The sequence below is a fragment of the Coregonus clupeaformis genome, unplaced genomic scaffold (assembly GCF_020615455.1).
Source record: "Coregonus clupeaformis isolate EN_2021a unplaced genomic scaffold, ASM2061545v1 scaf1436, whole genome shotgun sequence".
In the NCBI taxonomy this organism is placed as follows: domain Eukaryota; kingdom Metazoa; phylum Chordata; class Actinopteri; order Salmoniformes; family Salmonidae; genus Coregonus; species Coregonus clupeaformis.
The window spans coordinates 20,420-47,870 of record NW_025534890.1 but is presented as its reverse complement, the minus strand read 5'-3'; the positions used below and the strand labels follow the sequence as shown (position 1 = coordinate 47,870).

Below are 27,451 nucleotides of genomic sequence, written 5' to 3'. Positions count from 1 at the left end.
ACCAAATACTTATTTTCCACCATAATTTGCAAATAAATTCATAAAAAATCCTACAATGTGATTTTCTGGATTTTTTTCTCTAAATTTGTCTGTCATAGTTGACGTGTACCTATGATGAAAATTACAGGCCTCTCTCATCTTTTTAAGTGGGAGAACTTGCACAATTGGTGGCTGACTAAATACTTTTTTCCCCCACTGTATGTCAAGTAGAGCTTTATGTTTAACCTCCCCAGTATGAATGACAAAGATGATGGCTTCCCTATCTTTCTACACAGTTGTTTACTGTTCTTTCAGCCAGAGTCCCTCTTTGTTATTGTAGGGCGATCGAATGAGACCAAGACTCATCTGAATCATGATTCATGTAAGAAACAGATTAAATGTAATCCAGTGCTGTTGGAGCAGGTGTATCCCTAACAGAGCTAATTAATTTACTGAGCCACGAACATTCACTCAATGTTCTTTTTTGTGTGACGTAAATTAGGGTGGTAGAACTATTAATAACCAGTCAATGATTGAGGTCTCTGTTTTCTTGCTCACTGGTGACAGTTCAATGATGTCCTCTTGTATACGAGTCGAGGGATGACGGCGTCGAACCAGTTCAAAGTGCATGGGCAGCTCCCTCTCCATGGCCTGACAGTACAGTCTATTTTCATCCCCTCTCTTCCCCTCCCAGCCTTGTGCCCTGCCTTGGAGCACAGAACAGCAGAGAACAGTGGAGCACAGCACAGCACAGTAGAGAACAGTGGAGCACAGCACAGCACAGTAGAGAACAGTGGAGCACAGCACAGCACAGTAGAGAACAGTGGAGCACAGCACAGCACAGTAGAGAACAGTGGAGCACAGTAGAGTAGAGCACAGTTGAGTGGAGGACAGTAGAGTACAGTAGAGTAGAGCAGAGTACCGTAGAGCAGAGCACAGTAGAGTAGAGTAGAGCACAGTTGAGTGGAGGACAGTAGAGTACAGTAGAGTACAGTAGAGTACAGTAGAGTACAGTACAGTAGAGTACAGTAGAGTAGAGCAGAGTACCGTAGAGCAGAGTGCAGTAGAGTAGAGTAGAGTAGAGTACAGTAGAGCAGAGTACAGTAGAGCAGAGTAGAGCAGAGTAGAGTAGAGTAGAGTAGAGTACAGTAGAGCAGAGTACAGTACAATAGCTTACAGTAAAGCACAGTAGCTTTCACAAGTTTGTAATTATTTACTGTGAATGAAATGCTGTGCCACTCTCTCTTTAACTCTCCTACCATCTGTCTCTCTTTAACTCTCCTACCATCTGTCTCTCTTTAACTCCCCTACCATCTGTCTCTCTCTTTAACTCTCCTACCATCTGTCTCTCTCTTTAACTCCCCTACCATCTGTCTCTCTCTTTAACTCCCCTACCATCTGTCTCTCTTTAACTCTCCTACCATCTGTCTCTCCCTTTAACTCCCCTACCACCTGTCTCTCTTTAACTCTCCTACCATCTGTCTCTCTCTTTAACTCCCCTACCATCTGTCTCTCCCTTTAACTCCCCTACCATCTGTCTCTCTTTAACTCCCCTACCATCTGTCTCTCTTTAACTCTCCTACCATATGTCTCTCTTTAACTCCCCTACCATCTGTCTCTCTCTTTAACTCTCCTACCATCTGTCTCTCTCTTTAACTATCCTACCATCTGTCTCTCTTTAACTCCCCTACCATCTGTCTCTCTTTAACTCCCCTACCATCTGTCTCTCTCTTTAACTCCCCTACCATCTGTCTCTCCCTTTAACTCCCCTACCATCTGTCTCTCTCTTTAACTCCCCTACCATCTGTCTCTCTTTAACTCCCCTACCATCTGTCTCTCTCTTTAACTCCCCTACCATCTGTCTCTCTCTTTAACTCCCCTACCATCTGTGTCTCTCTTTAACTCCCCTACCATCTGTCTCTCCCTTTAACTCCCCTACCATCTGTCTCTCTTTAACTCCCCTACCATCTGTCTCTCTCTTTAACTCCCCTACCATCTGTCTCTCTTTAACTCCCCTACCATCTGTCTCTCTTTAACTCCCCTACCATCTGTCTCTCTCTTTAACTCCCCTACCATCTGTCTCTCTCTTTAACTCCCCTACCATCTGTCTCTCTTTAACTCTCCTACCATCTGTCTCTCTTTAACTCCCCTACCATCTGTCTCTCTTTAACTCCCCTACCATCTGTCTCTCTTTAACTCCCCTACCATCTGTCTCTCTCTTTAACTCCCCTACCATCTGTCTCTCCCTTTAACTCCCCTACCATCTGTCTCTCTCTTTAACTCCCCTACCATCTGTCTCTCTCTTTAACTCCCCTACCATCTGTCTCTCTTTAACTCCCCTACCATCTGTCTCTCTCTTTAACTCCCCTACCATCTGTCTCTCTCTTTAACTCTCCCTACCATCTGTCTCTCTTTAACTCCCCCTACCATCTGTCTCTCTCTTTAACTCTCCTACCATCTGTCTCTCCCTTTAACTCCCCTACCATCTGTCTCTCTCTTTAACTCCCCCTACCATCTGTCTCTCTCTTTAACTCCCCTACCATCTGTCTCTCTTTAACTCCCCTACCATCTGTCTCTCTCTTTAACTCCCCTACCATCTGTCTCTCTCTTTAACTCCCCTACCATCTGTCTCTCTCTTTAACTCCCCTACCATCTGTCTCTCTCTTTAACTCCCCTACCATCTGTCTCTCTTTAACTCCCCTACCATCTGTCTCTCTTTAACTCCCCTACCATCTGTCTCTCCCTTTAACTCCCCTACCATCTGTCTCTCTTTAACTCCCCTACCACCTGTCTCTCTTTAACTCTCCTACCATCTGTCTCTCTCTTTAACTCCCCTACCATCTGTCTCTCTTTAACTCCCCTACCATCTGTCTCTCTCTTTAACTCCCCTACCATCTGTCTCTCCCTTTAACTCCCCTACCATCTGTCTCTCTTTAACTCCCCTACCATCTGTCTCTCTCTTTAACTCCCCTACCATCTGTCTCTCTCTTTAACTCCCCCTACCATCTGTCTCTCTCTTTAACTACCCTACCATCTGACTCTCTCTTTAACTCCCCTACCATCTGTCTCTCTTTAACTCCCCTACCATCTGTCTCTCTCTTTAACTCCCCTACCATCTGTCTCTCTCTTTAACTCCCCTACCATCTGTCTCTCTCTTTAACTCCCCTACCATCTGTCTCTCTCTTTAACTCCCCTACCATCTGTCTCTCTCTTTAACTCCCCTACCATCTGTCTCTCTTTAACTCCCCTACCATCTGTCTCTCTTTAACTCACCTACCATCTGTCTCTCTCTTTAACTCCCCTACCATCTGTCTCTCTCTTTAACTCCCCTACCATCTGTCTCTCTCTTTAACTCTCCTACCATCTGTCTCTCTTTAACTCTCCTACCATCTGTCTCTCTTTAACTCCCCTACCATCTGTCTCTCTCTTTAACTCCCCTACCATCTGTCTCTCTCTTTAACTCCCCTACCATCTGTCTCTCCCTCTCACACACACTCAGTCCCTCTTTCCCAAAGGCAGATTTGCCCTCTCATGCCCCATGTGTTGACTGTGTCTGTATGTTCCCAGATCCAGGAGAGCGGGGATGAGTGGTGTGTGCCTCACGCCTTCACCCTGGTTGGGCAGCGCCAGTCAGTAGTGGTAGCAGCAAGGTGAGGCTATGGTTCGAAGCAGCTAGACTCTGGAATAGTCGTCTAACACACGCCAGACAGCAGTAGACCTACAGGCTCTGGTATGAAGGTGTTCACAATAAAGTGGTCGGTGAATCAGCAGGCGACCGGTCCCATCAGCAGAGTCAACAATGAGGCCTTTGTATAATCACAAAGACACATTCATTATTTATACCGCACACTTGCTCATAAAAACAACAGCATTCAATATTTATCAGGTCACTGGTGAAAAAATGATTTCCTTTTTATGTTTGTCTGTTGTGTTTATACAGTAGTAGCCAGTCAGGTGGTATGAATGTATGCACTGTATGTCCGGTTTGAGCAGCTGTGCATTCCTCTCTCTCTCTCTCTCTCTCTCTCTCTCTCTCTCTCTCTCTCTCTCTCTCTCTCTCTCTCTCTCTCTCTCTCTCTATCTCTCTATCTCTCTCTCTCTCTATCTCTCTCTCTCTCTATCTCTCCCCCTCTCTCTATCTCTCCCCCTCTCTCTCTCTCTCTCTCTCTCTCTCTCTCTCCCCTCTCTCTCTCTCTCTCTCTCTCTCTCTCTCTCTCTCTCTCTCTCTCTCTCTCTCTCTCTCTCCCCCTTTCTCTCTCTCTCTCTCCCCCCTCTCTCTCTCTCCCCCTCTCTCTCTCCCCTCTTTCTTTCTCTCTCCCACTCTCTCTCTCCCCCATCTCACTCTCCCCCATCTCACTCTCCCCCCTTTCTCTCTCCTCCCCCTCTCTCTCTCCCTCTCTCTCTCCCTCCCCCTCTCTCTCTCCCTCTCTCTCTCCCTCCCTCCCCCTCTCTCTCCCTCCCCCTCTCTCTCTCCCTCTCTCTCTCCCTCCCCCTCTCTCTCTTTCTCTCCCCCTCCAGTTCCCTGTCAGAGATGGAGAAGTGGATGGAGGACATTAATATGGCCATTGTCCTGGCAGAGACCAGCAATGGCCCTACCTCTGACTGGCTGGCCAGCAGTCTGACAGATAACAGTAAGTTGGCGACACTAGGGCATGGGCATTGGGCATACTGTATGGGAAAACTAGTGGTGTATCCAAGAATCATCCAACCCCATGAGTTACTGCTGAATTCTCCCTCTACTGTTCCTCTTTGCACAGGCAATTCATCCTCTTCTAGAAACTTCAGAGCCAGAATGGGCCAACCTATAAATCTGCAACGAGCTTCAATAGCTCAAATACAATGCTCCAAATGTATGGTTTATAAAGCATTGATTTAAATGATTTTCCTTTTTTGATACAGCCTGTCTGCATGTCTGTACTCACAAACATAGCCAATGTGAAGTATTGTGCTACTATATCCAGGCTCTGTCGCAGCCGGCCGCGACCGGGAGACTCATGGGCGGCGCACAATTGGCCCAGCGTCGTCCAGGGTAGGGGAGGGAATGGCCGGCAGGGATGTAGCTCAGTTGATAGAGCATGGCGTTTGCAACGGCAGGGTTGTGGATTTGATTCCCACAGGGGGCCAGTATGAAAAAAATATATATATATAGATATGTATTCACTAACTGTAAGTCGCTCTGGATAAGAGCGTCTGCTAAATGACGTAAATGTAAATGTAATTGATCTCATCAGGTTTTACAGTAGGATACAACTTCCCACCTTGTTGTATTGTGCTACTATTGATCTCATCAGGTTTTACAGTAGGATCCATCTTCCCACCTTGTTGTATTGTGCTACTATTGATCTCATCAGGTTTTACAGAAGGATCCAACTTCCCACATTGTTATAGTGTGTAGCTTGAATTAACCGCTTCCTGAATTTCCCAGAATCCCCAACAGAGGACTCATGTGCAGAGGCGGAGACTGAGGATGACCTGATGGCGTCGCGCACCTCCCTGGAGAGGCAGGCCCCTCACCGTGGTAACACCACGGTGCACGTGTGCTGGCACAGGAACACAAGCGTGTCCATGGTGGACTTTAGCGTAGCCGTGGAGGTACCAGAACCAGAACCAGAACCAGCCCTAACCTGTCCTGCTCTGCCTTCCCCCGACTCTCTCTCTCTCTCTCTCTCTCTCTCTCTCTCTCTCTCTCTCTCTCTCTCTCTCTCCTCTCTCTCTGTCTCTCTGTCTCTCTGTCTCTCTGTCTCTCTCTCTCTCTCTCTCTCTCTCTCTCTCTCTCTCTCTCTCTCTCTCTCTCTCTCTCTCTCTCTCTCTCTCTCTCTCTCTCTCTCTCTCTCTCTCTCTCTCTCTCTCTGTCTGTCTGTGTATCTATATCTGAGTGTGTTTCCTCTCCTTATTTAATATGCTTGTTTCTCCTGGGAACAGTGTCCTCCTGAGCCACCCCCTCTCTGTCATGGCCTTATGGTGTTATTTGGACATTGTATTACCTCAGTGATTTGTCATTATATTACCTCAGTGATTTGTCATTATATTACCTTAGTGATTTGTCATTATATTACCTCAGTGATTTGTCGTTGTATTACCTCAGTGATTTGTCATTATATTACCTCGGTAATTTGTCATTGTATTACCTTAGTGATTTGTCATTATTACCTCAGTGATTTGTCATTATATTACCTCAGTGATTTGTCATTATATTACCTCAGTGATTTGTCGTTGTATTACCTCAGTGATTTGTCATTATATTCCCTCGGTAATTTGTCTACAATCTGTTGGTACTCTCACGTCTGTCAACTGCTACGTATGCCCCTTTGGATCTCACCAGGAAGGGAAAGTAGTGCTGTCGTTTGTCATAGATTTATTTAAGTCTTAAACAGCCACGTCTCATTGCAGCTGAAGCAGCTTTTACAAGCTGTTTGTTTTCTCTGTTATGTTGTACACTGAGCTGAGAGCAGAGCAGACATTAGCAGGAGGTGGGTGAACTGCAAGGACACTGTTCTCAAATCTGCCCACTGTTGCTAACTCTTTCCAGTGTGTTTTCCTTTTCTTATCTCTACTGTGGCTGTGCTCCTTTTTTTCTCTCCTTCGCAGCCGTGCCGTGACTCACCGTTAGCCTCCATGTTTAGCCCTAGCGGTGCATGTTTGTGTACTCAGTCTATGTGTCTCTGTCCCTCCCTCCCTCCCTCTCTCTTTTCCCTCTGTCTCTCTTCTGTGTGTCCGTCTGTCTGTCCTCTGTGCTAGAGGAGCCTAGTCCAGTCAGTGACTCAGAGGCCTCCCTCTCGAGGCCCTTGTGGCCCTGCAGTGGCCAGGGACCAGTGCCTCTGTCTCTTATTTTGCTGGTATCGAGTTCACAGCCTCTCCTTTAGTGATTCCTGCAGGAGCCTAGAGGTAAAGGATCCAGGGAGAGAGGAGAGGCCTCCCCATCGCGTTGTAGAATTACTGTCCTTACGTACTAGCACCTTATATCTTCTTTGAGGTCGTTGGTGAAAAGGTGTAATGCTTTTGTGTAAAACTTTTCATCTGTAAAGACCTACAAATGAACTAAGAGAAATTAGTGGTAGCCTACAATGGTGTTCCTGTATGAGTCAGTTGGTAGAGCGTGGCGTTTGCAATGCCAGGTATTGTGGGTTCGGGGCCACCCATAAGTAAAGATGTATGCACGCGTGACTGTAAGTCGCTTCGCATAAAAGCATCTGCTAAATGGCATATTATATATACACTGAACAAAAATATAAACGCAACATTCAACAATTTTACTCAGTTACAATTCTAATCTATGGATTTCACATGACTAAGCAGGGGAGCAGCCATGGCTGGGCCTAGGATGGCATAAACCCGCCCACTGGGGAGCCAGGCCCAGCCAATCAGAATGACTTTTTCACCCACAAAAGGGCTTTATTACAGACAGAAATATTCTTCAGCTACAAGGTGCACCTGTGTAATGATCATGCTGTTTAATCAGCTTCTTGATATGCCACACCTGTCAGTCAGGTGGATGGGATTATCTTGGCAAAGAAGAAATGCTCACTAACAGGGATGTAAACAAATTTGCTCACAAAATTTGAGAGAAATTAGCTTTTTGTGTGTATGGGAAATTTCTGGGATCTTTTATTTCGGCTCATGAAGCATGGGACCAACACTTCACATGTTTGTTTAGATTTTTGTTCAGTATAGATGGCTCAGTTTACAGTAAATGCTTTTTATCACCACTAGATGGCAGTTGTTCACTGTGACCTCACTGTTATTTCAGTGACTTTAAACTGTGGCTGGAGGCTGTCTGTTTATAGCTGTACTTACCTCAGGTAAACCAATGTTAGGAGTGAACAGAGGCCCCAGGCTTAATCACAGTGGGTTTATTTACAGAGCTGACAGTGCAGCACATATGCATGAAGTATTCCTTATACATTACATTAATATAAATGTTGGTTGAAATTGCCTCTACTTGTTTTTGTCATATGTCCTTTTTATATGATATATTTATATGATTTATATTTTACACAAATGAAGTTCACCGATTTGTAAATCGTTGTTCTACTGTAGAATCAGCTGTCAGGAAACCTGCTGAGGAAGTTCAAGAACAGCAACGGTTGGCAGAAACTCTGGGTGGTCTTCACCAACTTCAGCCTCTTCTTCTACAAAACCCACCAGGTGAGCACCATCTCAGGTCTCCTCGTGGCCATGTTTGTCTATCTGTCTAGACCAGGGGTCTGCGTTGAATGACATCTAGGATCAGGTCCCCCCCTGTCCATGTAATCTTATTCGTTATGATCTAAATGAAGGTCAAACTGATCCTAGATCAGAACTCCTACTCTGAGACGCTTGATACAGAACCAGGACCAGAACTACAGGACCAGAACCCCCCCCCCCTCCTTCCATGTAGTCTGTGAAGGCCAGAAGTACAGCCGTGTGTGCTGGGGCAGACCCCCCCCTTCCTCCTGCTCAGCAAGTAGTGTTTATCTCTCTGTGGAATTTCAGATCCGTGTTCCATGTAAGGGAGTTATGCACATTCCCATGATGCCAGATGATCTGCTCTCCCTTTAGGCACAACTCCCCCGACTCCATTAGAATCACCACCCGAACGAACCGGTGTTGTTTTGTCACATGTTCTATGACCTGTAGCCACTGGGCATTTTGCCTGATTTTTTAAAAATACTGTACATCATCAAAGTACAAAAGTGATATCAAAGTGTATTCGTAGTGAAAGTGAGTAGCTCCATGAAATTCAGAATGCTTGACTGTTTGCTCCTTTCCCATCCGTCCAGGATGACTATCCTCTGGCCAGTCTCCCCCTGTTGGGCTACTCTGTCACCATCCCCACTGAGTCTGAAAACATCCACAAAGACTACGTCTTCAAACTGCATTTCAAATCCCACGTCTACTACTTCCGATCTGAGAGCGAGTACAACTTTGAGAGGTACAGTACACTTCTGTATATTTGGTATTGTGTACAGTGGATAGTATATTTGTCTACTGGATGTAAAAGCCTCTTTCTCTTCACACAGGTGGATGGAGGTCATTCGCAGTGCCACGGTCTCTGCCAGCCGCACCTGCATTCTGAGCCGGAAAGAGTCCCATCCGTACTGATCCAAAGAGAAGGGGGTTCTCTCCCTGTCTCCGTGCCTCTTCTCCTCACCACAACCTCCCATAGGTCTGGCCACATCCGTCCTCTCTTCACACTACGACGCCCTCAAGCAGCAAGCTGGCGCCACACACTCTCTTCACTTCTCTGGAATCTGTTGATTTCCTTTTCTCCGCATATTTAGGACATACAGTGGGGAGAACAAGTATTTGATACACTGCCGATTTTGCAGGTTTTCCTACTTACAAAGCATGTAGAGGTCTGTAATTTTTATCATAGGTACACTTCAACTGTGAGAGACGGAATCTAAAACAAAAATCCAGAAAATCACATTGTATGATTTTTAAGTAATTAATTTGCATTTTGTTGCATGACATAAGTATTTGATCACCTACCAACCAGTAAGAATTCCGGCTCTCACAGACCTGTTAGTTTTTCTTTAAGAAGCCCTCCTGTTCTCCACTCATTACCTGTATTAACTGCACCTGTTTGAACTCGTTACCTGTATAAAAGACACCTGTCCACACACTCAATCAAACAGACTCCAACCTCTCCACAATGGCCAAGACCAGAGAGCTGTGTAAGGACATCAGGGTTAAAATTGTAGACCTGCACAAGGCTGGGATGGGCTACTGGATAATAGGCAAGCAGCTTGGTGAGAAGGCAACAACTGTTGGCGCAATTATTAGAAAATGGAAGATGTTCAAGATGACGGTCAATCATCCTCGGTCTAGGGCTCCATGCAAGATCTCACCTCGTGGGGCATCAATGATCATGAGGAAGGTGAGGGATCAGCCCAGAACTACACGGCAGGACCTGGTCAATGACCTGAAGAGAGCTGGGACCACAGTCTCAAAGAAAACCATTAGTAACACACTACGCCGTCATGGATTTAAATCCTGCAGCGCACGCAAGGTCCCCCTGCTCAAGCCAGCGCATGTCCAGGCCCATCTGAAGTTTGCCAATGACCATCTGGATGATCCAGAGGAGGAATGGGAGAAGGTCATGTGGTCTGATGAGACAAAAATAGAGCTTTTTGGTGTAAACTCCACTCGCCGTGTTTGGAGGAAGAAGAAGGATGAGTACAACCCCAAGAACACCATCCCAACCGTGAAGCATGGAGGTGGAAACATCATTCTTTGGGGATGCTTTTCTGCAAAGGGGACAGGACGACTGCACCGTATTGAGGGGAGGATGGATGGGGCCATGTATCGCGAGATCTTGGCTAACAACCTCCTTCCCTCAGTAAGAGTATTGAAGATGGGTCGTGGCTGGGTCTTCCAGCATGACAACGACCCGAAACACACAGCCAGGGCAACTAAGGAGTGGCTCCGTAAGAAGCATCTCAAGGTCCTGGAGTGGCCTAGCCAGTCTCCAGACCTGAACCCAATAGAAAATCTTTGGAGGGAGCTGAAAGTCCGTATTGCCCAGCGACAGCCCCGAAACCTGAAGGATCTGGAGAAGGTCTGTATGGAGGAGTGGGCCAAAATCCCTGCTGCAGTGTGTGCAAACCTGGTCAAGACCTACAGGAAACGTATGATCTCTGTAATTGCAAACAAAGGTTTCTGTACCAAATATTAAGTTCTGCTTTTCTGATGTATCAAATACTTATGTCATGCAATAAGATGCAAATTAATTACTTAAAAATCATACAATGTGATTTTCTGGATTTTTGTTTTAGATTCCGTCTCTCACAGTTGAAGTGTACCTATGATAAAAATTACAGACCTCTACATGCTTTGTAAGTAGGAAAACCTGCAAAATCGGCAGTGTATCAAATACTTGTTCTCCCCACTGTATGTACATTAAGGCAGTGTCCATGCACAATCTTGGTGCTTATTGATGCTTTAACGGTGACATGTCCGCTGGTTTAGACTGCATCAGAGACTGCATTTTCAGCAGTTTTTACTCTGCTCTGAACCTCTTTTTGTAGGACGTCATTTTATACTATTTTCTAATGGACCACATCCTATACTTCTGGTTTCACATTCTGTCATTGGATTGTTTTATGGTGGAAACTGATTCTGCCTTTTTTTTAAAAAAACCTGTTTTTCATTTAGGAAATGAATCTGCATCCTCAACGTCTTTTGTCTCCTTGTTCATTTTATGGGGAAAAACTAAACAAAAAGCTGCTTTGAAATCCAACAGCTTGAGTGCCAAACAGGTCTACCATTGTCCTAGATTTTATAATGCATTATTACATCGGTGGTGAGGAGACTTGAAATGTGTTGTTAAACAGGCCACTTTAAATTACTTTTCATATATATATATATATATATAAGATGTCTCTGGAGAATATGAGAAACCTTGTGAAAACATGGATGGTCAATAAGATATCAAAATATTTAGTTGTACAATTGACATAACTCTAGAACTACTTATAAAGCTATCAGGGTAGTTCCCATCTCCACTAACGCCATTATTTGCCAAGTAAAGTGAATATTCCTGTTACATGAGGATCTTTGTTGTATGGATGCCTCTGAGGGTTTTCTGAAGAATATTATGTTCCACCCTTAATAGTGTGAGACATTATCATAATCTGTGTATTATGAAGGAAACCGTAAGCTTTAAAGAATATGCCTAAAACCAAAATATAAACTTTCAGTTCCAAGCAGCATTGCCCTTGTTGGACTAGGCCGCCCGTATGTAAGAGACCTCTACGAATCTAAATGAAATGGATTTGACAGATGATAGGGTTTATGAAGTGTAGCATTCGAGAGGGTATTGCGGGTATTCTGCCAGACAACAGAGCTCTTTCGAAATGAAAGCAATAAAACATTTATTTGAACATTGTATTGTGGGTTTTATTTGCATGGTCCACAATAGTTAACATTCAATGTTTTTGACCACTTCAACTTCAATGCGCTGTAGAAGATGATTTACGTTGTATTTATTGTATGTCCCACAGATGGCATCATTGATCAACAACATAAGGCCTGTGCCATTGTGCTAGTCACATTGGCTACTGGGCCGAAGTTATTGCACTCATGATTTTCATCTGATGAAAGGAGAAATCGACATAGGCCTCCTAAAAACAAACTTGGTCATTCCCATTAGGTCTTAAATATCAAATTTGAAATGTTGTGTACTTAACTGCATTTGAACTCACGTTTAACGCTTATATTACATTCATTGAACCATTAGTACCGCTATGGAACAGAAAGACGGTGCATGGTATCTTCTTTCCACGTAAATTTTTTTTCCCATATCTATAATTGTAAAACGAATTACAGTGGCATACATTCATAGCCTGCTCATATAGAAAGTGGATTGGGCAGGCCTTTATAAATTAAAGTTGGGGAGGAGTATGAACCGGGGCCGTTGCTGTTTCCAGAACGGAGCACGCAGATTACTTCATGGATGACCGTTCTCCGAGCAGCAGGATATTATGCTGGCAGCACAATTGCAGATTATTCTTTTTAAATAAGAGTCCCCCTGCAAAGACATGCTACATTTGGAGTATATCGATTTTTGTTAGCACTCTAGTGCAGTACAACTGTTTTTCACAAGCAACCACCTTTGAAAAAAGAAATTTATAATTTGATGTATTTAATTTAATATTGTATTATTTATGCCAGCATTTCTTTTGAAAGTTTACACAAATATTGGTATGTTGAAAGGTATTGTGTAGGTTATATTTAAAGAAATGCACTTTCAATAAAATACAAAAACATATATATATGTTATTGGAATTACTCAACAGAATCAGCAAAACTTAAATGGGCCTCTTGCGCTGGGCAACAGGTTTAATACAGAGTACTGGAAACTCCTTACTCCACCCACTCCATTCACTGCAATGTATTACACGGTATATGGAATACTTGTTGGGTTGTAGAGGACATTTTTTTTTACTACCTGTCTCATATAAACTGGGCGGGGAAATACTCGGTCTGGGTTTCTACTGACCAAATATGTGTAGTTCTTGAGGGGGATTGTGTTGTACATATCCAGCAGCACTTTGTTCTCCACCCCCTCCCTCTATAGCCCCCAATGCAATACACTGTTACAGACTGTACATGGGATACAGATTGGCTCGTAGAGAGAACTTTTCTACCTGTCTCAGCTAAAGTGGTGTGGGAAATACTCAGCAGGGTTTCTATTGTCAGTTTTGGAGGGGTACTGCGTCAGTAAACGCAGTCCAGTTCAAAGTAAATGGCACAGATCCATATATGGCAATGGTCTATTTGCATATAGGCCTACTGCAGCTCTGATTGGTTATGCGGTGCATGTGGTCCTCTGTAGCTCAGCTGGTAGAGCATGGCGCTTGTAACGCCAAGGTAGTGGGTTCGAACCCCAGGACCACCCATACACAAAAAAAATTATGCACGCACGACTGTAAGTCGCTTTGGATAAAAGCGTCTGCTAAATGGCATATTATTATTACTATTATTATGCCGCACTCTGGTGGTCTGTGTAGAGTTTGGGCTGAGTCTTGCACAATAGAATCCTACTCCGATGCGTTCTGCCTACAACAAAATCTCTTGCATAGTTTGTTTTGTTTCTGTAGGAAATGCTACCCAGCAATTGGAAGGGAGGTTTGAAGGAGCACAAGTTAAAACAACCGTTATTTTCCAATCAATCCCCTAGTAAAGTATAAAACTGGTGAAAAGTGTATTTCATCCTCATATTGTGCTTTAGGACTTTAAATAAGACAAAGGTCAAGTAACAATCCCTTGTATTTTCTGACAATTTGGAGTGATGGGCTATGATCCATGAATCAGTCCAAGACCCAAGTCCAAGAAGCCAACCTTTGGATTAATTGAGACCAATGTTCCCTCTAAACAGTGAGCAGTAGCCCAGAGACTGTTGCGCAGTGCAGAAGAAATATCAGCCCAGGAGAGAAGCAGGAGATTGAACTTCACTCAACTTTCGAAAGATTTCCCTGTTAGTTTTTATTTTTATTTATTTCACCTTTATTTAACCAGGTAAGCCGGTTGAGAACAAGTTCTCATTTACAACTGCGACCTGGCCAAGATAAAGCAAAGCAGTGCGATAAAAACAACAACACAGAGTTACATATGGGGTAAACAAAACAAAGTCAAAAATACAACAGAAAATATATATACAGTGTGTGCGAATGTAGTAAGTTATGGAGGTAAGGCAATAAATAGGCCATAGTGCAAAATAGTTACAATTTCGTATTAACACTGGAATGACAGATGTGTAAAAGATGATGTGCAAATAGAGATACTGGGGTACAAATTAGCAAAATAAATAACAATATGGGGATGAGGTAGTTGGGTGGGCTAATTTCAGATGGGCTGTGTACAGGTGCAGTGATCGGTAAGCTGCTCTGACAACTGACGCTTAAAGTTAGTGAGGGAGATAAGAGTCTCCAGCTTCAGAGATTTTTGCAGTTCGTTCCAGTCATTGGCAGCAGAGAACTGGAAGGAATGGCGGCCAAAGGAGGTGTTGGCTTTGGGGATGACCAGTGAGATATACCTGCTGGAGCGCAGACTACAGGTGGGTGTTGCTATGGTGACCAGTGAGCTAAGATAAGACGGGGATTTGCCTAGCAGTGATTTATAGATGACCTGGAGCCAGTGGGTTTGGCGACGAATATGTAGTGAGGGCCAGCCAACAAGAGCGTACAGGTCACAATGGTGGGTAGTATATGGGGCTTTGGTGACAAAACGGATGGCATTGTGATAGACTACATCCAATTTCCTGAGTAGAGTGTTGGAGGCTATTTTGTAAATTACATCGCCGAAGTCAAGGATCGGTAGGATAGTACGTTTTACGAGGGCATGTTTGGCAGCATGGGTGAAGGAGGCTTTGTTGCGAAATAGGAAGCCGATTCTAGATCTAACTTTTGATTGGAGATGCTTAATGTGAGTCTGGAAGGAGCGTTTACAGTCTAACCAGACACCTAGGTATTTGTAGTTGTCCACATACTCTAGGTCAGACCCGCCGAGAGTAGTGATTCTAGTCAGGTGGGCGGGTGCAAGCAGCGTTCGGTTGAAGAGCATGCATTTAGTTTTACTAGTGTTTAAGAGCAGTTGGAGGCTACTGACGGAGTGTTGTATGGCATGGAAGCTCGTTTGGAGGTTTGTTAACACAGTGTTCAATGAAGGGCCAGATGTATACAAAATGGTGTCGTCTGCGTAGAGGTGGATCTGAGAGTCACCAGCAGCAAGAGCGACATCATTGATATACACAGAGAATAGAGTCGGCCCAAGAATTGAACCCTGTGGCACCCCCATAGAGACTGCCATAGGTCCAGACAACAGGCCCTCCGATTTGACACATTGAACTCTATCTGAGAAGTAGTTGGTGAACCAGGCGAGGCAGTCATTAGAGAAACCAAGGCTATTTAGTCTGCCAATAAGAATGCGGTGGTTGACAGAGTAAAAAGCCTTGGCCAGGTCGATGAAGACGGCTGCGCAGTACTGTCTTTTATCGATCATGGTTATAATATTGTTTAGGACCTTGAGCGTGGCTGAGGTGCACCCATGACCAGCTCGGAAACCAGATTGCATAGCGGAGAAGGTACGGTGGGATTCGAAATTGTCGGTGATCTGTTTGTTAACTTGGCTTTCAAATAATTTCGAAAGGCAGGGCAGGATGGATATAGGTCTGTAACAGTTTGGATCTAGAGTGTCACCCCCTTTGAAGAGAGGGATGACCGCGGCAGCTTTCCAATCTCTGGGGATCTCAGACGTTACGAAAGAGAGGTTGAACAGGCTAGTAATAGGGGTTGCAACAATTTTGGCTGCTAATTTTAGAAAGAAAGGGTCCAGATTGTCTAGCCCAGATGATTTGTAGGGGTCCAGATTTTTCAGCTCTTTCAGAACATCAGCTGTCTGAATTTGTGTGAAGGAGAAGCGGGGGGGGGGCATGGGCAAGTTGCAGCGGAGGGTGCAGAGCTGGTGGCCGGGGTAGTGGTAGCCAGGTGGAAAGCATGGCCAGCCGTAGCAAAATGCTTTAATTCTCGATTATTGTAGATTTATCGATGGTGACAGTGTTTCCTAGCCTCAGTGCAGAGGGCAGTTGGGAGGAGGTGCTCTTATTTTCCATGGACTTTACAGTGTCCCAAATCTTTTTGGAGTCAGTGCTACAGGATGCCAATTTCTGTTTGAAAAAGCTAGCCTTTGCTTTCCTAACTGATTGTGTATATTGGTTCCTGACTTCCCTGAAAAGTTGCATATCGCGGGGGCTGTTCGATGCTAATGTAGTACGCCACAGGATGTTTTTGTGCTGGTCAAGGGCAGTCAAGTCTGAGGAGAACCAGGGGCTATATCTGTTCTTAGTTCTGCATTTTTTGAATGGGGCATGCTTATTTAAGATTGAGAGGAAAGCACTTTTAAAGAACAACCAGGCATCCTCTACTGACGGAATGAGGTCAATATCCATCCAGGATACCCGGGCCAGGTCAATTGGAAACGCCTGCTCGCTAAAGTGTTTTAGGGAGCGTTTGACAGTGATGAAGTGTGGTCGTTTGACCGCGGACCCATTACGAACGTAGATAATAAGGCAGTGATCGCTGAGATCCTGGTTGAAGACAGCGGAGGTGTATTTAGAGGGTAAATTTGTCAGGATGATATCTATGAGGGTGCCCATGTTTACAGATTTAAGGTTGTACCTGGTAGGTTCGTTGATAATTTGTGTGAGATTGAGGGCATCTAGTTTAGATTCTAGGTTGGCCGGGTTGTTAAGCATATCCCAGTTTAGGTCACCAAGCAGTACGAACTCTGAGGATAGATGGGGGGCAATCAGTTCACTTATGGTGTTCTGGGCACAACTGCGGGCTGAGGGGGGTCTGTAGCAAGCGGCAATAGTTAGAGACTTATTTCTGGAAAGGTGGATTTTTAGAAGTAGAAGCTCAAACTGGTTGGGCACAGACCTGGATAGTATGATAGAGCTATGCAGGCTATCTCTACAGTAGATTGCAACCCCACCCCCTTTGGCAGTTCTATCGAGACGGAAAATGTTGTAGTTGGGGATGGAAATGTCTGAATTTGTGGTGGCCTTCCTAAGCCAGGATTCAGACACTGCTAGAACATCAGGGTTGGCGGAGTGTGCTAACGCAGTGAATAACTCAAACTTAGGGAGGAGGCTTCGGATGTTAACGTGCAAGAAACCAAGCCCAAACTCTACACAGACCGGTGCAGCATAACCAATCAGAGCTGCAGTAGGCCTATATGCAAATAGACCATTGCCATATATGGATCTGTGCCATTTACTGTGAACTGGATTGCATTTACAGCTGTGGTCGTGAGTAGATGTGCTTGTTTTGAGAATCAAAGCAAGAGCTGCATGTAACCACGTGCACATTTTGTTCATATCCTTTGCTAGTTAGTGAGTTATTAGCCCAGTTATGGATCATTTGTAGTCAGCAATAGGGGAGTGATTGCTTCATACAAATGTGTACATTTGTAGACATCTTTGAAAAGCGAGTCAGGTTAAGATATTTTTTTTGTCTTAAAGGGGCAGTGTTGTATTTTGTTGACAGGCTTGAATAAACTAAGTAGCCATTAGGCAGAGGGTAGCATAATTTGACGGATTCTCTGTAATAATGGCATGGGAATAATAATGCATTTTATTTTGTAAAGTGGTTTCTTGCATCTGTAGTGTCTGAACAATTTATGACTTTGCTGACGGTTGCAAATGGTGTCTTAGAGGATGTTGACTCAGCTTGAGGAAGCATCTGGAGAGCATTTCTATAGGGGCACCCTAAAACAGAGGAAGTCTGTTAGGTGGAGTCCTGGGATTGGTCTGTAGGGGAAAACACCCATATCAGGTTACATAGGATATATATACTATGGTTTGGGACAAAGGAGGGGAGAATAACATATTAGAGATTGGGGCCGGTTATTCTCCAGATGTCTGCAGATGTCTGTAAATTGACGCTGAAATCTTTTGATATAATAAACCTTTATAATCAAAGTACAGTGTCAGCGGATTCCTTGTTCTCACAGCATCTCAGCATCGTTTTCTCGACACTACACATCAAACAACACAACAATATTTTCAGTCACCTCCTTGTCTGAAGGACAAGTGGCTAAAAAAGGTCAACTTTAAGCCCTGCATGCTTTTTTCAAGAGTCTCATGAAATGTAGGTCTACATTGAACACCACACATTGGCTGCTACTGTAGGCTGAACGATTGAACAGCTATTTCCATGTTAAAATGTTCTGGGATGCATTTTCTCCATTGTTTTTGATGGTAGGCCACTCTGGTAGGCCGACATTATGATCAAATAGCCACAGTAGCCTACTTTGCCACGGTTAAAACTGTAACTTAAAGCGGGTACAGCCTCAGTGATCACAGTAAACGTGCGCCGGAAGTTGTGTAATGTGGACAGGAAGAGTAAGAGTCCTTAAACCGGCATTCTTGTTTTGGTTTTCATGAATGTGCATGTTTGATGTTGTGTCTGGCCGTGTCTCTAACTGTATCACTGTGCATTTTCTTGTACGTAAAGCAAATATCTCTGACAATAAAGAAATATCTAATCTAAAACTACCTCAAAAATGTTTAATTTGTCAGGCCAAGCGATTGACCTTATAGGTCGTTATAACAGGTATGCAAATCCATCATTGTTTACATTGTGTCTTTGAAGCAGTTGGCTTCTCGACTGATCAACTGCTAATAATCGGTGTTTGCCCGTTAGGGCAAGGCAAGAGTGCATGAATGTCTAGTATGGAAAGGAATTTTATTTCACACTGCACACAAACAGGGTAAGCATAAAAAAGTCTTAGTGTTTTGTCTTTCCAGCTGATATTGTTTTAGAATGAATATAACATGTCAGACTAAATGCATACAGTATGTCTACAACACAGTCCCCCTCCAAAACTACACGTAGTTTAACTGAGACAGGTAGAAAAGTTATCTCTACAGCCCAATATTCTCAACATACCAGTGTGAACATTGTATTTTTTTCATTATTAGGCTTAAAAAAAAAATTAAAACCATATGTTTTATTTGTTTTTATACCTTACTTATTGCCCTTTATTGTTGGTAAAATAAAAGTAGCCATTGATTCAAATTCTTTATCCTTTGAATTAGTTATCCACATTGCAATGTTTTGAAATGCGGGCTTTTATTTTGAAGGTTTCTTCATTACCATTTAAACGTGACGTCATTTGTGCTGCTGGCAGAATACTAGTGATTACTTCTGGTTAACGTCGCATGAGCCTATACCGTCACCGACCATAGCGGTAATGAGACGGTGACAGCTCAGAAGAATGGTTTATTATGACAACAATAACTCAGCGGGGGAATGTAACAGCTGCGGGATAATACAATACAACTTTCATTTGTAATTGGTGCAAATTATGAGATCAAAAAGGCATACTCAACCACCACAACATGATCCAGTTTCAAACTCAATGTGCGCACTAGTGGGGACGGAGAATCGGATAAACCAGTTTATGAATTAAAAGTTTTCACTTTAATTTGAAGTTTAATCCATTCTTAAAATAAATTGATGAAAGGCAGAACTCGATAATGTCTATTCCAGTACATCCGGAGACCAGGAAATTTACAAGGGGACTAAGTAAACCTGGCACTGCGGCTGAACTAAGGCAAAGTGTCTCTGAGGTTGTCAGGACCTCCGTGTTTATTGTAAGTACACCATTTCTATACCCTCTTCATCTACGTAATCTTTCGCTTTCTATCAGACATGTCTGTCCGCTATCGTGCCTTGTGTGTTGTTACTTTCTAGCCCGTCGAGGTGTCACCCAACCTCTCCATGTGTCGCTAGATTTCTGACTGGAGGTCAGCCGGTGGAGCGCTATGCTACTCTTACTGTGTCTCAATAAGATCTGAATTTCATTTTGTATAAGTACTTGAAAGCATGAAATTATGCATTCCATGTTGGGGGTTTACCTATTATTTGACTTTACCTTTTTATTTGTTTAAATTACTTTTTGGGGGGCATAGTGTGTTTTGCCATCTTCATTGAGTTTTATTCCATTCTAGTCAAACCATTTTTTGCCCTCTGATCCTCCAGAAAGGTCAATCCCATCCTTCTTTCATTGATTCAATATGTAAATGAGATAGATACACACGGCAGCAATGGTAGGCCTATAGGCTACGTGGATTATTATGGATATTTAAAAAGTCTAAACCTTTGGGGGGGGGGAGTGGGGTTCTACTAAGCTAACATATGGAATTGTTTTAAGATGGTCATACAATGGATCATTTAGCATTTTAATTTAGAATTTTAGGAACCATGAATGTATAAAAAAACAATTATTTGATAGAATGTTGCATTTGGCCTACTATAGCCTATAGAAACGCCTTTAGTAACACATTCATGAATGGCAAAACAGACGGTCAAACAATTAATCATAAGGAATAAGGTTTTTAAGTGTCGTTCCTATATCTAGGAGATACAGTGCATTTGGAAAGTATTCAGACCCCTTCCCTTTTTCCACATTTTGTTACGTTACAGCCTTATTCAAAAATGGATTAAATAAAAAATAAATCTCATACATCTACACAAAATACCCCATAATGACAAAGCAGAAACAGGTTTTTAGAAATGTTTGCAAATGTATTAAAAATAAAAACAGAAAACCTTATTTACATAAGTATTCAGACCCTTTTCTATGAGACTCAAAATTTAGCTCAGGTGCATCCTGTTTCCAAATCTTGTTTGGAGTTGACCTGTGGTAAATTAAATTGATTGGACATGATTTGGAAAGGCACACTCCCGTCTATATAAGGTCCCACAGTTGACAGGCCTCCCACCAGGTGGTAAGGATAGGCAACAACACATCTGCCATGCTGATCCTCAACACTGGGGCCCCTCAGGGGTGCGTGCTTAGTCCCCTACTGTACTCCCTGTTCACCCACGACTGCGTGGCCAAGCACGACTCAAACACCATCATTAAGTTTGCCGACGACACAACAATGGTAGGCCTGATCACCGACAATGATGAGACAGCCTATAGGGAGGAGGTCAGAGACCTGGCAGTGTGGTGCCAGGACAACAACCTCTCGCTCAATGTGATCAAGACAGAGGAGATGATTGTGGACTACAGGAAAAGGAGGGCCGATCACACCCCCATTCTCATATACGGGGCTGTAGTGGAGCAGGTTGAGAGCTTCAAGTTCCTTGGTGTCCACATCACCAACAAACTATCATGGTCCAAACACACCAAGACAGTTGTGAAGAGGGCACGACAATGCCAGTAGATGACTGGGGCCAAGCTTCCTGCCATCCAGGACCTCTACACCAGGCGGTGTCAGGGGAAGGCCCTAAAGACTCCAGCCACCCTAGTCATAGACTGTTCTCTCTGCTACCGCACGGCAAGCGGTACCGGAGCGCCAAGTCTAGGTCCAAAAGACTTCTCAACAGCTTCTACCCCCAAGCCATACGACTGCTGAACAGCTAATCAAATGGCTACCCTGACTATTTGCCAAATACAGGTTTGCCAAGCTACCCGGACTTCCCAAATACAGGTATGCCAAGCTTGCATTCCCAAGATGACTCGATGCTGTAATCACTGCCAAAGTTGCTTCAACAAAATACTGAATCGGCAGCGATTACAGCCTCAAGTCTTCTAGGGTATGACGCTACAAGCTTGGCACACCTGTATTTGGGGAGTTCCTCCCATTCTTCTCTGCAGATCCTCTCAAGCTCTGTCAGGTTGGATGGGCAGCGTTGCTGCACAGCTATTTTCAAGTCTCTCCAGAGATGTTCGATCAGGTTCTGGCTGGGCCACTCAAGGACATTCAGAGACTTGTCCCGAAGCCAATCCTGCGTTGTCTTGGCTGTGTGCTTAGGGTCGTTGTCCTGTTGGAAGATTAACCTTTGCCCCAGTCTGAGGTCCTGAGTGCTCTGGAGCAGGTTTTCATCAAGGATCTCTCTGTACTTTGCTCTCTTCGTCTTTCTCTCGATCCTGACTAGTCTCCCAGTCCCTGCCACTGAAAACATCCCCACAGCATGATGCTGCCCCCACCTTGCTTCACCGTAGGGATGCTGCCAGATTTCCTCCAGACGTGACGCTTTGCATTCAGGCCAAAGAGTTCAATCTTGGTTTCATCAGACCAGAGAATCTTGTTTCTTATGGTCTGAAAGTCCTTAAGGTGCCTTTTGGCAAACTCCAAGCGGGCTGTCATGTGCCTTTTACTGAGGAGTGACTTCCGTCTGGCCACTCTACCATAAAGGCCTGATTGGTGGAGTGCTGCAGAGATGGTTGTCCTTCTGGAAGGTTTTCCCATCTCCACAGAGGAACTTTGAAGCTCTGTCAGAGTGACCATCAGGTTCTTGGTCACCTCCCTGACCAAGGTCCTTATCCCCCGATTGCTCAGTTTGACATAGGTGGATAGATGCGGAAGGCTGATGTAGGCGGATAGATGCGGAGCCAACATAGGTGGATAGATGCGGAGCCAACATAGGTGGATAGATGCGGAGCCAACATAGGTGGATAGATGCGGAGCCAACATAGGTGGATAGATGCGGAGCCAACATAGGTGGATAGATGCGGAGCCAACATAGGTGGATAGATGCGGAGCCAACATAGGTGGATAGATGCGGAGCCAACATAGGTGGATAGATGCGGAGCCAACATAGGTGGATAGATACGGAGCCAACATAGGTGGATAGATGCGGAAGGCTGACGTGCGGATAGATCGAGCCAACCTAGGTGGATAGATGCGGAGCCAACATAGGTGGATAGATCGAGCCACATAGGTGGATAGATGCGGAGCCAACCTAGGTGGATGCGCCAACATAGGTGGATAGATGCGGAGCCAACATAGGTGGATAGATGCGGAGCCAACATAGGTGGATAGATGCGGAGCCAACATAGGTGGATAGATGCGGAGCCAACATAGGTGGATAGATGCGGAGCCAACATAGGTGGATAGATACGGAGCCAACATAGGTGGATAGATGCGGAAGGCCGACGTAGGCGGATAGATGCGGAAGGCCGACATACAGTTGAAGTCGGAAGTTTACATACACCTTAGCCAAATACATTTAAACTCAGTTTTTCACAATTCCTGACATTTAATCCTAGTAAAAATTCCCTGTTTTAGGTCAGTTAGGATCACCACTTTATTTTAAAAATGTGAAATGTCAGAATAATAGTAGAGAGAATGATTTATTTCAGCTTTTATTTATTTCATCACATTCCCAGTGGGTCAAAAGTTTACATGCACTCAATTAGTATTTGGTAGCATAGCCTTTAAATTGTTTAACTTGGGTCAAACGTTTTGGGTAGCCTTCCACAAGCTTCCCACAATAAGTTGGGTGAATTTGAGTTTGGCCCATTCCTCCTGACAGAGCTGGTGTACCTGAGTCAGGTTTGTTGGCCTCCTTGCTCACACATGCTTTTTCAGTTCTGCCCATACATTTTCTATAGAATTGAGTTCAGGGCTTTGTAATGGCCACTCCAATACCTTGACTTTGTTGTCCTTAAGCCATTTTGCCACAACTTTGGAAGTATGCTTGGGGTTATTGTCCATTTGGAAGACCCATTTGCGACCAAGCTTTAACTTCCTGACTGATGTCATGAGATGTTGCTTCAATATATCCACATCATTTTCCTTCCTCATGATGCCATCTATTTTGTGAAGTGCACCAGTCCCTCCTGCAGCAAAGCACCCCCACAGCATGATGGTGCCACCCCCGTGCTTCTTCCTTGCTGAGCGGCCTTTCAGGTTATGTCAATATAGGACTCGGTTTACTGTGGATATAGATACTTTTGTACCTGTTTCCTCCAGCATCTTCACAAGGTCCTTTGCTGTTGTTCTGGGATTGATTTGCACTTTTCGCACCAAAGTATGTTCATCTCGAGGAGACAGAACGCGTCTCCTTCCTGAGCGGTATGACGGCTGCGTGGTCCCATGGTGTTTATACTTGCGTACGATTGTTTGTACAGATGAACGTGGTACCTTCAGGCGTTTGGAAATTGCTCCCAAGGATGAACCAGACTTGTGGAGGTAATCTGTCTGTAAACAATTGTTGGAAAAATTACTTGTCATGCACAAAGTAGATGTCCTAACCGACTTGCCAAAACTATAGTTTGTTAACAAGAAATTTGTGGAGTGGTTGAAAAACAAGTTTTAATGACTCCAACCTAAGTGTATGTAAACTTCCGACTTCAACTGTAGGTGGATGTGGTGGATTGAGATGCAGCCCAGGCAAAAAACAGCCCATGCAGATATCTCTAGCTTAAACTGACGGATTTTGATGGGATTTTTTGTATTATGTTACTTAGATTGACGCACGGGTGCATCAATAGACTCTTAAGGATGAATAATCCTGTACATCTGTTTTTAACTAGTCCTACAGCCTCAAGTTGTGAAAAACATAACGTCTCCCGAGTGGCGCAGTGGTCTAAGGCACTGCATCGCAGTGCTAGCTGTGCCACTAGAGATCCTGGTTCGTATCCAGGCTCTGTCGTAGCTGGCCGCGACCGGGAGACCCATGGGGCGGCACACAATTGGCCCAGCGTCGTCCAGGGTAGGGGAGGGAATGGCCGGCAGGGATGTAGCTCAGTTGGTAGAGCATGGCGTTTGCAACACCAGGGTTGTGGGTTCGATTCCCACGGGGGACCAGTATAAAAATAATGTAAAACAAAAAAAATTACATTGTATGCACTCACTAACTAAGTCGCTCTGGATAAGAGCGTCTGCTAAATGACTAAAATGTGTTAATGGTGCCATCTATGCTGAGATGCATGGAGCGCATTGAAGGCCAAGCATGCATAGGCAACAGTACATCCTAATGGGGTAGGGTTAGCAAACACCTTTGCATGATACAAGGAAAAAGGTAATTTTAGTACCTAACTATAAGCCTTAATTTATATGTGTAATGTTTTTTCCTTTTCATTGCTTTTGGAAAATAACTGTTATGAGTCTCTGCCTCATCATAGGGAGTTTTTCCTAGCCACCGTGCTTCTACACCTGCATTACTAGCTGTTTGGGGTTTTAGGCTGGGTTTCTGTACAGCACTTCGAGATATTAGCTGATGTAAGAAGGGCTATATAAAATAAAATTGATTGATTGATTGTTATCAGGTGATCTATGTCCATAGAAAGGCTCACAGAGAGGCACCACATTGTTACAAGGGAAGTATTTGCCATACATTTTCATGGTTGGTCTCAGACAGTATTAGGTGGGATTTGTCTAATGATGAATTGGACTATCCAGCATAGAAGATTTGGGCAATGGGGCCTGTGATATCACAATATCAATTTTGCAAAGGCTCCGGGAGAAAGGAGTTGACACTTTTGTGTATGTATGTGTGTGTGTGTGTGTGTGTGTACTGTGTTTGTTGTGGTGTTCAGAGTCATTGTTCCAACTTTTCTGGAAGAAGTTGCTAAGAAACCGAACCGGACACCGTCCAGGCTCTCTGTCACCGTCCAGGCTCTCTGTCACCGTCCAGGCTCTCTGTCACCGTCCAGGCTCTCTGTCACCGTCCAGGCTCTCTGTCACCGTCCAGGCTCTCTGTCACCGTCCAGGCTCTCTGTCACCACACCTTCATATTATTTATTCATTCATGGACCCAAGACAGAGGATTCTGGAGGAGACGAGGGATATGCGTTTTTAGAAGGAAGCCATTGTGAATATGACCGAATAAGGACAACCTGGACACAGCTGCTGCATGAATATCATTTGACATCCTCCAGCTAGTGGCCATTCACTGACCAACATATGGTGACTGGTAGGAGTCATAAAGCTGGAAGCATAGCTCTGTTGTTCTGGTGAAGAGCTCGTGGGGACCCTCAGTGGAGTGGGACAGGAATGTGATTGTACACGAGACCACCGTCCACACACGCATGCACGCACATGTGCATGCATGCACATACACACACTCACACACACACAGAGCTTGTAAGTAATTCCTCCATGAAACATGTTAATACCCTCGGAGGGAAAGAAGGATCTCTTTCAGCAACATAAAGGAGAGATTGTGACGGATCCCCCCCCATCCTGGATGATTGTATTTCAGTCTGCATTACAACACAAATGTATTGGATTCTTTCTGTCTGAAAGATTGTAATCCAAATACCCACTAAGAAGTCATAATGAGCTGAATAGATCCTCTCTGGTCGGTAGATATTGTATGGCTCAAACTAGAAAATCATGGATCGGATAAATGCAAACGTTGGATTTTGGAGGCAAACACTGTCCACTCTTCTACTGATTAGCCAGTTTATGATATTTCCGAGAGGACACACTGGGCAGAGCCCCTTTGTTTATTGTTGGAGTAGAGTGACGTGCCAGCGGACAGGGCCCATCACTGAGATGTCCCTCTGTTTCTCCATGCATGCTCAGAGCAGAGCCAGGTTTCTCTCTGTGAATACCATTAGAACCATAATGGCCGTCATCAGCTTTGAATGTGTTGCTGCTGATGGTGGTGGTGGTGATGGCATCAACTCAAAAGTCTGCCTTTGAAACGAAACAGGACATAGCACTCTCTCTCTCCCTTATTAGATTAAACAGAAATGCCTCGGCCACTTTAGAAAAGATTACTCTCAAATGAAGAGCTCTGTATTCTAGCTCTGCTTTCCTTGTTTGGGAAGGTGTGGAAGCTATCTGCTCAGATGTATTGGTCTGATGGTCTGATGGTCTGATGGGCTAGAAAGCAGCTGGGGCCGGTTGTGTAATTGCAATCAATAGTCCATGTTGGATTTCAGCTAATGTTGATCAACTTAGATCCTCACTGGCCCTGCTGTTGGTGGGAACCTGGGGGAGGGATGTCAACGCACACAGCCTCCAGGCCTGTCATGTGGTCCAGGCCTATGTGAAAGACGTGTAATATCTGAATGGCCAAGACCCGGGGAGCCTCGCGGGGGGCCCTTTGTTTGTCACAGAGGGCGATGGAGAAATCAGATGCCACATAAAGTGTTGGGCAGGCGGAACAGCAGAGCATTTCCTGTCTCAATCAAACTGACCTACTGAGCATCAACTACCAGTCGTCAAGCACTCATACACTCAGTTTTTGTGTAATTGTCAATTTCCCTCCTTCACTCACAGTCTTTTGTAATCATCCATGACTGCTCACAGCAGTCTACAGACAGACAGCTCAACAACCCTCACAGCAGTCTACAGACAGACAGCTCAACAACCCTCACAGCAGTCTACAGACAGACAGCTCAGCAAGAGTTGTAGGGTTCATGTGACCTTAGATACTTTAATTTCATAAGCAGCTCCAGCTGTGTTCATTGAAGATGAAGGGAACATAATGGTCATTTATACAGTAAGGTCAACAGTAAGGTCAACAGGACAGACCATGAGCTGTTCCACTCTATGTGGTTCCAGATTCATTACTACACTCCCATCATTCCTCGTGTTCTTTTTTTAGGCGATCAACAGCACCTGCTGAAGGTGCCTCTCTCTGTTCTCTCTATCTGTTCCCTTGTTCATTTTGGTCCAGATTAAAGAAATAAAGTGTGCTACATCCCGGGCCTGACCTTTGACCCTGTACTGGATTAT

The 27,451-nt window shown here is 44.3% G+C and overlaps 1 protein-coding gene across 1 annotated transcript in view; it reads left to right on the top strand.

The window, feature by feature from the left end:
- LOC121555192 (FERM, ARHGEF and pleckstrin domain-containing protein 1) overlaps positions 1-9,293 on the top strand; it is a 56,432-nt gene extending 47,139 nt beyond the window's left edge. Inside the window, exons 20-26 of the mRNA XM_045218198.1 lie at positions 547-636; positions 3,547-3,629; positions 4,498-4,610; positions 5,405-5,571; positions 8,017-8,124; positions 8,739-8,890; positions 8,979-9,293. Of these exons, the coding sequence (XP_045074133.1) occupies positions 547-636; positions 3,547-3,629; positions 4,498-4,610; positions 5,405-5,571; positions 8,017-8,124; positions 8,739-8,890; positions 8,979-9,060 (795 nt within the window). The 3' untranslated portion in view covers positions 9,061-9,293. The remainder of the gene's footprint in view (positions 1-546; positions 637-3,546; positions 3,630-4,497; positions 4,611-5,404; positions 5,572-8,016; positions 8,125-8,738; positions 8,891-8,978) is intronic.
- Positions 9,294-27,451: the final 18,158 nt, after the last annotated feature.